At 34.2% G+C, this 13,322-nt stretch overlaps 1 protein-coding gene and 1 long non-coding RNA gene across 2 annotated transcripts; both read right to left on the bottom strand.

Annotated features, from left to right (window-relative positions):
- Window positions 1-7,805, bottom strand: LOC110711217 (beta-glucosidase 11-like). Its single transcript, XM_021889593.1, has 20 exons — window positions 7,707-7,805; window positions 7,459-7,618; window positions 7,107-7,350; window positions 6,188-6,312; window positions 5,850-6,076; window positions 5,602-5,666; window positions 5,460-5,487; window positions 4,510-4,632; window positions 4,317-4,380; window positions 2,919-2,974; window positions 2,702-2,777; window positions 2,538-2,609; window positions 2,339-2,426; window positions 1,895-2,150; window positions 1,631-1,746; window positions 1,313-1,527; window positions 1,113-1,147; window positions 937-1,030; window positions 735-825; window positions 1-355 (listed from the first exon to the last, which is right to left on the bottom strand). Exons 1-20 carry the CDS (start codon window positions 7,803-7,805, stop codon window positions 91-93), a joined length of 2,499 nt encoding a protein of 832 aa, XP_021745285.1. The 3' UTR covers window positions 1-90.
- A 1,510-nt stretch (window positions 7,806-9,315) lies between these two features.
- LOC110711220 lies at window positions 9,316-9,828 on the bottom strand. Its single transcript, XR_002509304.1, has 2 exons — window positions 9,706-9,828; window positions 9,316-9,353 (listed from the first exon to the last, which is right to left on the bottom strand). It is a non-coding gene; the product is annotated as an uncharacterized LOC110711220 (long non-coding RNA).
- Window positions 9,829-13,322: the final 3,494 nt, after the last annotated feature.

Genomic DNA, 13,322 nt, shown 5'->3' with positions numbered 1-13,322 from the left:
TCTCATAGTTCACCACGAGCTAGTTCTCTACTAAGGGTGATTGAAATTAAAAATACAAAGGAAACTTAAGTAGTCCAAAGTATAGAGACCTTAACTCCAAAACCCATCATCCAATTCCGGAGTAGTCCTAAAGATGGTCGACCTTTTTCGTGGTTGGTTGCCTTCATCATTTACAGATACATTTTTCCCGTTTAAGAATGCTGAGTACCATCTCTGAGACAGCTTAGCATACCTGGTCCGTTTTGGATCATGAAAATCAACATAGTACAGACCAAAGCTGTATTTGTAGCCGTATAACACCTCGAATAGATCCACAAATGACCAAACAAAGTACCCTTTTGTATTCGATCCATTTCTGCAAACAAATTGAGGAACACCAAGAAATCAGAAAGTTGTATGTGGATTTCGACAGACTGATGCATTGATCGATATAATTGTTGAAACCCATTGTAGTCTACTTGTGAGTGTCCCACATTGGAGAAAGAGGAGAGGTGGTTCCACTTGATAAGGTAAAGGAGCTACTCCTACTACTGTTAATTGGTTTTAGTGTGGAAGCTCGCCTATTTTAATAGGTATATGTAGTAAATCAGTAATCATAGTTGATTATGCTCAGTTATAGACAGATTGATTACTGAGGTTTAGCAGAACTGTCATCTGCATTCATTACTCTACTTCCTTCGCCTTCATTTTCACATTTTGATTCAGAAAATTGATGCCTAGTATATAAATCTTACCTCACAGCGTCGAGCACACCTCCAATATGAGCTTGCAAATACTCTACTCTCGATAAATCATATACTGTGGTACGATGCTCTGTCACTTGACCTGCAGGAAATTTCATAACAAAACTCAGTTAATAAATATAGTTATGAACATATGATCAAGTAATTTGTATGAATGTCTTTAATTTTTGTAGAAAGAGAACTAATATCGAACCATATTCATATATATAAATCTTAGGATTATTGTAAACATCTTTGAAATATTCCAAAAGTCCTTGCAGAGCCCATGGTATATTTGGGAACGTAGTCTGGGAGAAAAAGGTAAAATGTATTATACGATCAATGAAAATAGCGAAATCATAACACAACTGGGTAAATATAGTTCCCTACCACTTCAGTTGGTGAATCACTTGTATAATTATAATCTGCAAAAGATGAAATTAAGATCAGCTTATACATATAATTCGATATGTAATATAGGAATTTCAGCCTATTCATCAGTCCAACAATCTCTGTGTTGTGACATTTTATTCAGTAAGATCACTATGTATAACTGATGAAATGAAATTAGTCGGTCTTATAAGACATACAGACACTTTTTATTGCCGTGTCAGCTAGATAATCCCTTGGCTCCGGGGTAAGGTTTGTGTGTGAGATCAACATAGCAGTGTAGTAATTTACTGCAATAAAGTCGAATGATCCTTTCACCAAATCCGATTGTTTTTTGGTGAAAACAGGAATCCGGAAGCCAGCATTTTCCTTCATTATTCTCGGGTAATCTCCATACATTAAGGGATGCATGAACCTGGCAATGAAACATACATCACTTAACACGCCCCGTTTAATTTGAGTCTAAACACAAAGTATTAAGCTCCATGGCATTTAACATCAGCTACATATGAAATTACCAGCCAATAGAAAATTCACGAGCTCTCTGTGTTGCAATCACATCTTCAGTCGAATCTGTTGAAGGAATATGATGGTAGGTATAGAGACTGAACCCTATTTGGCCGAGTTGTTTAGCCTGCATAAATAAACAATGTGATTGTTTTGACTTACAAATCAAAGCACAATGAAAATGTGCCTAATAATATAGCATAAAGGAAGCGAAAATGATCAAGAAAAAACCATGTATGTCTAGATTATGAAATAAATGTTTCTTTTAGTCAAACCTGATACTTCTCCTTGTAAAGTGAAGCAGCTGATGCATGAGCAAGCAACATGTTATGAGCAGCAAGATATGGCTCAGTTGTTGAGTCTCCTTTCGTGCAATTAACTCCGAAAGGGTTAGAGCATCTACCAGGAGGTGAATTACCAATATCATAACCCCCTAAAACAAATATATTGGCCTCATTGATAGTTGTCCAATAAAGAACTCTGTCCCCGAATTCTCTAAAGCAAAGATCAGCATATGCAGTGAAATCTTCTCTGTTTCAACATTTCAATATCAGAAACTCATGCCAACCACTACCCTTCCTATAGTAATAAACGTCGATCATCCAGGTAGCATTCATTGGCTACATGGAGGAAAAGGTGTAGCATCTTTAAACATGAAGTGAACACATTTTTACTAAAAGAAAACAGTTTGTAACCGAGGTAATTAAAGAAACACATACATAATCCTCACATTGATAAATCCTCCATATTCATCCTCCAACGCCTGTGGTGTATCTAAGTGCATTAATGTAACATGTGGTTGGATCCCTGCAGAATGAATAGAAACCATAACTATGCTATCCAATTCAAGTTAAAGATACATACAACAACCAATGTAATGCTCTATATTAATATGAACTTAAATATATAAGATTTTACCGTGATTGATGAGCTCATTGATTAGATTGTTGTAGTATTCCAAACCCTTGGGATTAACACGTCCTCTGCCATCTGAAAGTAATATGATAATATCAAGAAATCAACTTCAAATTAGTAGATTGATTTAATTCATCATTAACACCTTAAGGATTTGACTTTTTTACCCGGTATTAGCCTTGACCATGAGATAGAGAATCTATATGCCTCTAATCCTGTTTCTGCCATGAGTTCGGCATCTTTCTGAATAGAAAGATCAATCATCCAACACAAAAAGTTTGTCAATTATAATGCAGACACTTAAAATTAGTGTGACAATGATATTATACTCCGTAGTAATTAATAACACAGAAGACATGTAATATGGAGTAGAACTTTTGACACCTTGTAATTGTGATATGCATCAGATGTAACATCTCCAGTGCCTTGCAAATGTTTCCCTGAAATTTTCTTATTCTAGTTAAGTAATAAATTATTGCTTGCGATGTTGGAAAAAATAATTTTCAATTCAAATAAGGGCATATTCTCATTGAGTGAACTGAGCCGAGCTGAAATGAATTATTTTATAAGAGAAGAAAATTAGGAGCTGAGTTGAACTGAATTTCAACGTATGAGAACAGGCCCTAAGCGTACGTTTATAATTAAATTTCTTATTCTTGTGCTTTTATAGGCTTAAATTTACTTATGAGAGCTATCTATCTTAGATTCTTTCTAGAGTAAATACCAAATTATAAACTCTGTTAATCTTTTACACTATAGTTTCAGCATGTAATGAAGAAAACTCACTAGTCAACAATTAACTGCCTTGACAACAAATTTCAATGAACGTAAAATCAAAAACAATGAAATTGAGTAAAAAGTAATGGAACTGGAACTAGATTGTAAAGATGCAATATTACGAAAATGTTATTAATGACACCATAAGCATATTTATCTTCCAATTTTGGTGATCCAAGGGTGATTTAATTAGGGCATGTTCACTTCAGCTTAATTTCAATTCAGTTCACCTCAGCCCCTAATTTCCTTCTCTCATAAAATTCAGTTCAGTTTAGCTCTTAATTTTCTTCTCTCATAAAATATTTAGCTCGGTAAATATGAACATGCCCTTAATAGGTTGATTTTTTGTTCTCATTTTAGGCCATGACTCTCGCCAAATCTTAATTCAATTTGTAGTTTGACTACCAAAATTAATTTTGGCCAACATATACACTTGCTATTTTTACTACTCCCTCCGCCCCTAAATTACATTCCTTTTTCTAGCATTTATTCCTCACATAATAGAGAGAAAGAGGAATGTAATTTAGGGACGGAGGGAGTACAGAAATGTCATGCTCACTAGTTTCGTTTACAAAATTGACACTTGATTTGCATTTTTTATTTGGCAAAAGCTAACAACGGTCCCTTAAGAGTTTGGTAACATTGGAAATATTAAAGTAAAATAAATATTAATTCTATAAATTGACATGCGATTTTGACATACATTTAAACTTAAAATTAATATTTTAGGTATTATTACTTCGATAATGGGTTTTTGAACGCCCCGAACTCTCTATAGCAAGATCTTTTTGTATAGCGTCTTGTTCTTTTGAGCTTCTCAAGTAATGTAGAACAAGTGTCAACAGAGAACAAAGAGGGCTTAGCGCAACAGAACAGGGCTAAGTTGTTGGTAAATTTGTGCTCACTCTATAATAATTAATGACAAGCCACAAACATGCATGTATATGAAGTAATTGTAAAGTTAATTGCTAAGATAATAAGTAAGTAAAGGTTAAAGAAAAATACAAGAATGAGCAAAGGTATCAAAGACGCTAGCTTTCCTTCCATCTTCAAATGCTGCTCCCTCAACCTTTATAGTATCAATATATAAAATTAATTATTCAAAATTTAAAATTTAAAATAACCCACAAAATTAAAGCTAATTAATTCACTAAAATAAATTTAATTTGCTCATAACAAAATGAAAAAATAAAGTAACCTGATAAGAAGAGGTACCAGAACCAAAGATAAAATCAGTTAGGAAATCGTAACGGTTATACAATTTAGCACCAACAATAATTAATTTTGCCGCCCAAATTAAAAATAAGATAAAGTAAAGAGGAAGATGAAAGGAGTTTAACATTTTTTTTTTCCTTTCTTGCTCACTCACATAGTAGCCTCCGCTTTCTCGCTCCTATCATGGCTATATATCACAAGTATTCTTGGGAATGCAACAATTTTATTAATTTAATTGGATACTGTCTCGGTTTTTTAAATACTCTCTCTTGGAATCTTGGATACTACTCCTTCTGTATTACTCCATCCGTTTTTAATTACTTGCTCCACTTTCCTTTTTCGGCCGTTTTTTAAATACTTACTACATTTCCTTATTTGGAAAACTTTTACAATATTGAACTCATTTCTCTCACCTAGTGGCCCAACAAATATCATATTTTATTAATTTCATCTTCTCTCTCCTCCAATTTCTCCACTACTTTTGTTTTTTACAATTCTTTATTCTTCCACCAACCCCACTACCTCCATATTTTATAACTTTATCTAATTTCTCCTAAAACTCCGCGCATGGAGAAATGGAGCAAGTATTTAAAAATGGAGGGAGTATAAAATAAGGGGAAAGGGAGAATAAGAGAGAGAGATGTAAAGAGGTAATTGTGTTGTCTATATTCATCCATTTCATGAGTCACCTATATATATATATACATGATAGAACATTATAACTTATATGGACAATGAAGAGTCCATTCATGAGAGGGTTAATGAGACCTAATGACATATGGAGGGTTACCAGGATGTTATTACTACCATACTTAAGGTAGTCATAAAAGAGATATTTACAAGCTATAATGGCCATCCATAATTAACATATTTTATAACACTCCCCCTTGGATGGACATTATCTAAAATAGATTTAATGCACATATATGCTACCTCATTAAAAACCTTTCCATGAAAAACCCTGTGTGAAAAAAACCATGGATAAGGGAAAAAGAGTGCAGCGTGCAATTACTCCCCCTCATTATTATATCACTAAAGATCTTTGAGACGACGCAATCTAATACGATAAACTAACTTTTTAAATGTTGCTGTCGGAAGAGCCTTAATGAATAAGTCTGCTAAATTCTCACTTGAACGAATCTGCAATACATTTATATCTCCATTCTTCTGAAGATCATGAGTGAAGAAAAATTTGGGTTAGATGTGCTTTGTTCTGTCGCCTTTGATGTATCCTTTCTTAAGTTGAGCAATAGAAGATGTCTTATCCTCATATAATAAACAAAAAACTTCTTTTATATGTTGAACTACCGACCTTAACCATACACATTCACGACTAGCCTCGTGAATTGCTAAAATCTCATAATGATTGAAAGAAGTAGGTGCAATGGTTTGTTTCATGGAACGCCAAGAAATGGCGATACCACCATATGTGAACACATATCCAGTTTGTGACCGACCATTATGAGGATCAGATAAATAACCTGCATCTGAAAACCAATCAAATTTTCTTTGAACAACTTTGGGAAAAAATAAACCCATATCCTTCGTACCTTGAAGGTAACGAAGTAAATGTTTAAACCTATTCCAATGTCTTCGGGTTTGACATGAACTAAACCTTGCTAATAAAATAACTGAAAATAATACGTCGGGTCGTGTATGACTTGCAAGGTACATTAGTGCTCCAATTGCACTAAGATATGATACTTCAGGACCAAGAATTTCTTCATCATTTTCCCGAGGTCGGAATAGATCTTTCTCTACTTCAAGTGATCTTACAACCATAGGGCTGCTCAATGGATGTGTTGTATCCATAAAAAATCTTTTAAGAATCTTTTCTATGTATGTTGATTGATGCACAAGGATTTCATTCTCTAGGTGCTCGATTTGTAACCCCAAGCATAATTTTGTCTTTCCTAGATCTTTCATTTCAAACTCTTTCTTTAAATAATTGACAGTCACCTAAATCTCTTAAGGGGTTCCAATGATATTCAAATCATCAACATACACCGCAATTATAAAAAAACCTAAGCCAAATTTCTTTATAAAAATACATGGGCTGATAGGATCATTCTTATAACCTTCTTTCAACAAATACTCAATTAGACGGTTATACCACATACGCCCAGATTGCAGTGGCGGATCCAAGAATTTATAAATGGGGGTCCAAAATAAACTTTCAACTTAATCATACCAATGTACGAACAACAAAGTAAAGAAATGTCAAGATACATCACCGAAAATTACAAATTGTTTTCAATAATACAAACCAAATACATTCATAAGGGGGAAACAAAGTTAAAAAAAAATAAATTACAATTGTTCTCGTCGAATTTTCATTTCTTTGAAATCGCTTAATAATATCGTTATCACTAATTTCAAGGAAGATGTTTCTCTCTATGAAAGTAACCAAACAATCGTTTTAAAAATTTATCACCCATGCTATTTCGTAACTTATTCTTCACATAATTCATTGATGAAAATGCTCTTTCCACACTTGCGGTTGCCACGAGAAGAATCATCACCAACTTTATGAGCAAATAAACCTGTTGGAACACTTGACACTTTTTTGTTTCAACTTACTTCATGGAGAGTTCACTAAGATCATTTAATCCCCAAAATCTATCATCTCTTCTCATATCAGTAATATAGTTCCCTAGTTGATCATCAAGGCTTAACAAATCAGCACTTGAGAACTCATCTTCATAATACTCGGCAAGTTTTAGTATCTTTTGTTTATCAAAGGAAGAGAAAACATCAACGGGACTCAAAGAAGCCATGCAAACAAGTAATTCCATACTAACCTCATCAAATCGATTATTAAGCTCTTGTAGTTAAAGATCAATTACGCTAAAAAAAACTTCAATTCGAAAATGATGCATATTAGTAGTATCCAAACGACCACGTTTTTTCCTTCCCGGAGGAGTATACACACCATTCATATCAAGAACACTAATGCCATTTTTCTCACAGAATGTAGTGGTTGTGGTAAGGAAATTATCCCACCCACTTTCTCTCATGTCTTGCAATCTTTCTTTAGTCAAAGAAACAAGTGACATGGCATTAACAATATCTTGATCTCCTTTTTGCAAAGCCTTATTTAATTCATTTACAATCCCAAATATTGTTTTCATCAAGTGGATCATGAAAAATAAAATCAAATGACTCAATTGCAAAACTCACATTATCCGCTTTTCGAGCATCATCACAATTTCTAGCATCATCCCCAATTAAATCAAGCACCTCACGAATTGCAGGATACAAAGCAATCACATTTACCATCAATTTATAACAAGATCCCCAACGTGTGTCACATCGCCTAGCTAAGGCAAGTTCTTGATTTCTTACTTTTTCCACTTTCACGTTCACCATTTTCAATAGCTTTAGTAACTTTTTCAGCTTGTTTTCCCCTAAGAACATCTTTTCTCTTACAAGATACTCCAACAACATTTAACAAATCACAAAGTGTGTCAAAAAGCCAACCGCAATCTTTTCTTTTCTTAGAAACGGCAACAAGAGTCAATTGAAGTTGGTGAGCAAAACAATGAATGTAATATGCAGAAGATGTTTCATTCTTGATTAAAGTTTTGAGCCCATTAATTTCACCCTTCATATTACTAGCCCCATCATATCCTTGCCCCCGAACTCTAGACAAACTCAAAGAATGTTCATTAAGCAAAGAAAGGATAGCTTCTTTAAGAGACAAGGCAGTGGTGTCCCGAACATGAACAATCCCAAGAAACCGTTCCATTATCATTCCTTTCTTATCAACATAACGCACACACAAAGCCATTTGTTCCTTTTGAGATGCATCACTAGACTCATCGACTAAAAATGCCAAAATAATCGTCACCAATATCATTCACAATTGCTTTAGTAGTTTCTTTAGCACAAGAATTGATAAGATCTTTTTGAATTGAAGGAGTAGTCATTTGATTATTCCCTGGAGCATTTTTTAAGACTACATTTCCTACATCTTCATTTTTTTCGGCAAAACCATTGTAAAAGTTCAAGAAAATTTCCTTTATTATTTGAATCTTCACTTTCATCATGGCCACGAAATGCCAATCCTTTGGCGCAAAAGAAATCTCAAACATTGAAGTGAAGCAGTCAAACGGACTCTATAATCATGTTTTTGCTTGATCTGAAGCTTGAGTCAAGGAAGTTTTGGATGGATGTTTTTGGATTTTTTATATCTTCAAACTTTTGTAAATCTTGATTATGAGCACTATTAACCCCACCAATATGTTTCCTAAATCTAACTGGCCTATTCCAACTTCCTAAATCCATTAACAACAAATGCATCCCCCCCCCCCCTGCAGCTTTAGAAGTTTCATTCTTAAACAAATAGCACACAAGGCAAAATGTAGCATCTTTTGACTATACTCAAGCCAAGTATATTTCTTAACCAAGAACGATTAAAGCGACGTAATGTACCTCCTCCGAAGTTTGATTGAGGAAATTTGTGAGTAAGTGGCTGACAAGGACCTCTCTGTATATATACTCTCCTCACTGCATCTTGGTCCATCGGATGATACTCCACAATTTTTTCTCCTTTTATCTGGATCATGTGGCAATGAAGTAACATCAAAGCTCACTTTGTCTCTCCCTTGATGCAAATGTTGTACTCCCATTGGTAGTAGGTATTGATCCCGTTCCAGTTTCCTGAGTTTCCGGTGTGTTATTAGATGGGGATGAACACTCTTGCTCTGTTTGAGTTATTGGAGGTTGAGTTGGTGATGAAGAACTTGCTTCACTTCTTTTGGATTTTTGAATAAACCAATTTTTTTTCTTACGGGGAGGACTACTCCTATCATCAACCATCTTTCACTGATAGAAAAATAGAATACTCTAAATAAATAGTCATAAACAAACTAATAAAAAAAATTAGTCACATTTGCACAATTGGCAATTGCACAGTATTAGAATTTAAAATAAGACAATCATTCAATTTCATATAAATTTAATCAATTACCTAAGTTAATCACTTACACACAGTCACTTTAATAGTCTAATTAGTACTCTAAAGTTGAAATTTATAATGTACAATCTAAATCAATCAAATACACAAATTAATTCTACAAAGTACAAATTAATTCTTGAATCTTGATTAAATATTTCAAAGTAAAGGCAAGAAGTACATAAATTTGTACAATAAGGAAAAATTAATTAACCTTAATACCTTGTATTCTTGTATATTAATTCAAATGTGGACAATTTGCTGCTTGGAGAAGTCGGAACTCGGAAGCGGTCAACGGCGACGAACTTTTCCGGCAGGCGGCAGCAATCTAGCGAACTCAGGTCGGAAAAAACTAGCTGTGAGGTTGGGTTAGGTGGTAGTTTGGTAGTAGTACTATGTAGATCTGGGCATTTGAGCTATTTGAGGCATTTGAGTTAGAGAGAGAAAGTTGGGTAAGGGTTGAAAAGGGTGAGTGACTCAGTGACTGTACAAGAACTTTTAAAAAAAATTAAAAAAAAAAATTGATTTTTATGTACCCCAATCACGTGAAACATTTAGGAGAATTGAGAAATAGAGAGCCCACTAATTGGAGAAATAAGGAGCCCACTACTTGTTTGTAATGTGCCAGACACATTTAGAATGGGGGTTCAATTTTTTGGGCCTTTTTTTTTTTAACTAGCTTGGGCTTATATACCTGATTTTTTTTTTTTACAAAATGGGCTGCAATTGCTCACCATAAGGGCTTAATAGGTCCGCCCCTGCCAGATTGTTTCAATTCATAAAGAAATTTGTTCAATTTAATACATAAATGTTCTCGAGAACTAGATTTTTGTTGCTTCTGGCAGTTTGAATCCTTCTGGGAGGTTCAAGTATATGTCATTATCCAGTGGGCCATATAAATAAGCTATGACTACATCCATCAAACGTAAATCAAGTCCTTCTCTTATTGCCAGACTAATCAAAAATCTAAAAGTAGTTGCATCCACCACATGAGAGTATCCTTGTCTTAGTGAGAATCCTTGTGCAACTAAGCGTGCCTTATATCTTACAACTTCACCCTTTTCATTTCTCTTTCGCACAAAGACCTATTTATATCCCACTGGCTTTACACCTTCAGGTATACGGACTACAGGTCCGAATACTTCTCTTTTTCCAAGAGATTTTAATTTTGCTTCAATTGCTTCTTTCCATTTTGGCCAATCATTTATTTGTCAACATTCTTCAATGGATTTTGGTTCATGATCCTCATTATTATCCATAACATCTAATGCTACATTACATGCAAAAACATCATCGACGTCGATTTGATTTCGGCTCCATGTAATTCCAGACATGATATAATTTGTTGAAATTTCTTCATTATCAGGTACTTGAATTTCTTACTGTATCATGTCTAAATTCTCTTTTGGAGATCCTTCGAAAATTGTTTCTTCAATTTAACCATCATCAATCAATGCTCCTTTTCTTTTCCGAGGATTCTTATCTTTGGAACCTATTGGTCTTCCACGTTTCTGACGTGGTTTAGACTCATTAGCAAATTTATTTTGTCCTTCCGGGACATCTACTGTAAATGGAGCATTTACAGCTGGAATATGTGACTTGGTCACTCTTTTTGGGTCAGCAAACGAGTCAAGCAATTGATTCGCTAAACTTTGTAAATGAATTATCTTTTGAACTTCTAGTTCACATTGTTTAGTTCGAGGATCAAGATATGATAATGATAATTCATTCCATTTAATTTCCTTTTCCAACTCTCTTTTTTCCCCCTAATGTTGGGAAAAATGACTCGTTAAAATGACAATTTGCAAAACGAGCCGTAAAAATCCCCTGTAGGCTCAAGGTATTCAATTATTGACGGGGATTCAAACCCAACATATATTCCCAACCTCCTTTGAGGACCCATCTTTAGGGGTTGTGGGAGCTATTGGAACATAAACCGCACATCCAAAAATTCTTAGATGGGAAATATTTAGTTCTTGACCATAAACCAATTGTAAGGGGGATAACTTGTGATAACTTGTTGGACTAATGCGAATTAGAGCTACCATATGTAATATAGCATGTCCCCAAGCAGAAATTGGGAGATTGGATTTCATAAGAAATGGTCTAGCAATTAACTAAATACGTTTAAAATGACTCTGCTAGACCGTTTTGTGTATGAACATAAGCTACAGGATGTTCAACTTTATCCCAATGGACATGCAATAATCATTGAAAGCTTGAGATGTAAATTCACCAGCATTATCAAGCCGAATAGTCTTAATGGGAGTATATGGAAAATGTGCCCGTAACTTAATCAATTAGGCAAGTAATCTCGTAAACGCCAGATTACGAGTTGATAACAAAGACACATGTGACCATCTAGTTGATGCATCAATTAAAACCATAATATATCTAAATGGTCCACATGGGGGATGTATGGGCCCACAAATATCTCCTTGTATACGTTCCAGAAAACTAATTTTTAAAATTAATTTTAGCTGGTGATGGACGAATTATTAACTTGCTTTCTGAGCAAGCAGCACATGAAAAATTATTATGAAGAATATGCTGGCTCTTTAAAGAATGTCCACATGAATTCGTTATTACTTTTCGCATCATTATTGAACTAGGGTGGCCTAACCGGTCATGCCAAACAACAAAATTATCAGTAAACTTCTGGTTTACTATAGCAGTATTGATTTTTGTGTAGTACAAACCACTGGAGAATGTAAGGAAGTTCTCCAAAACATATTTTGTGCCTTGAGTTATATTTCTGATTTGAAGGAATTCGTTATTTTCTTCATTGATTGTCTCAATATGATAACCATTGTTGCGAATATCTTTAAAACTTAATAAATTTCTGTGAGACAATGGGGAGTATAAAGCATCAATTATTTTAATTTCAGTTCCCCAAGGCAATTTTATAGTGGCTCTTCCGGAGCCCTCAATGATATTTGTACTTGTAATACCCCGTATTTTAAAGTCATTTAATAACTATTAAATATGGATTTTTCAAAATATTTTATCATACAAAATATTTATATGATAATTTTATAATTATATTTTATAAAGATTTTAATTATATGAGTCAAGTCAAAGTTTGTCATATATAAACCAAATTTTCAACCGTTAATACTTTATACCCGATTTAGACAACAAAGTACCAAATTCGCTTTTTATATACAAGTTCAATTCATATGTGTAGTACACTAGTACTACACAAAAACAATACATCAATTTGCCTAGCATTCTACTTCAATATATATATATATATATATATATATATATATATATATATATATATATATATATAATATATAAAACTAAATAAATAAATAAATTTGAGCATGTCGGCAAATAAAGGGGGAAAACCCATCCACTTGCCCACTTGCCTCCTTCATTGAATGCCATGGTTGAAGACCTTGAAGTAGTACCAAACTTCCCTATAAATAGCCATGGAACATGAGCTATTTTCATCACATCTCCTACTTCTCTCTTACTTTCCTTCTCCTTTCTCCTTCCTCCTCCACACTCACCTCCTTTTAGCTTTCATTTATGGTGTTGAGCTCCTCACGAGCACCTCCTCGCTGCCACCATACCGCCGCCATTCGACCACGACCTTGTTGCCATCTCCTTCCTTGCGTTGCTCACCGTAAGTAAGCCATATATTTCTCATTTTAGTACTACTAATACTACTACTGCTACTCCTCTACTATACTACTACTACTACTACTACTACTACTACTACTACTACTACTACTACTACTACTACTACTACTACTACTACTACTACTACTACTACTACTACTACTACTACTACTACTACTACTACTACTACTACTACTACTACTACTACT

Source organism: Chenopodium quinoa, unplaced genomic scaffold (genome assembly GCF_001683475.1).
Source record: "Chenopodium quinoa cultivar QQ74 unplaced genomic scaffold, ASM168347v1, whole genome shotgun sequence".
Classification (NCBI taxonomy): domain Eukaryota; kingdom Viridiplantae; phylum Streptophyta; class Magnoliopsida; order Caryophyllales; family Amaranthaceae; genus Chenopodium; species Chenopodium quinoa.
Note: the sequence above shows the minus strand (reverse complement) of the source record. Positions and strands in the feature narration are given on the sequence as shown.

Coding starts and splice junctions, on each gene's coding strand:
- LOC110711217 (XM_021889593.1), bottom strand. CDS start 7,805: ATGGTAAATGTGATTGCTTTGTATCCTGCAATTCGTGAGGTGCTTGAT. Junction 4,381..4,509: donor CTGGTACCTCTTCTTATCAG/GTTACTTTATTT, acceptor GATACTATAAAG/GTTGAGGGAGCAGCATTTGA. Junction 2,778..2,918: donor ATGCATATCACAATTACAAG/GTGTCAAAAGTT, acceptor CTTTCTATTCAG/AAAGATGCCGAACTCATGGC.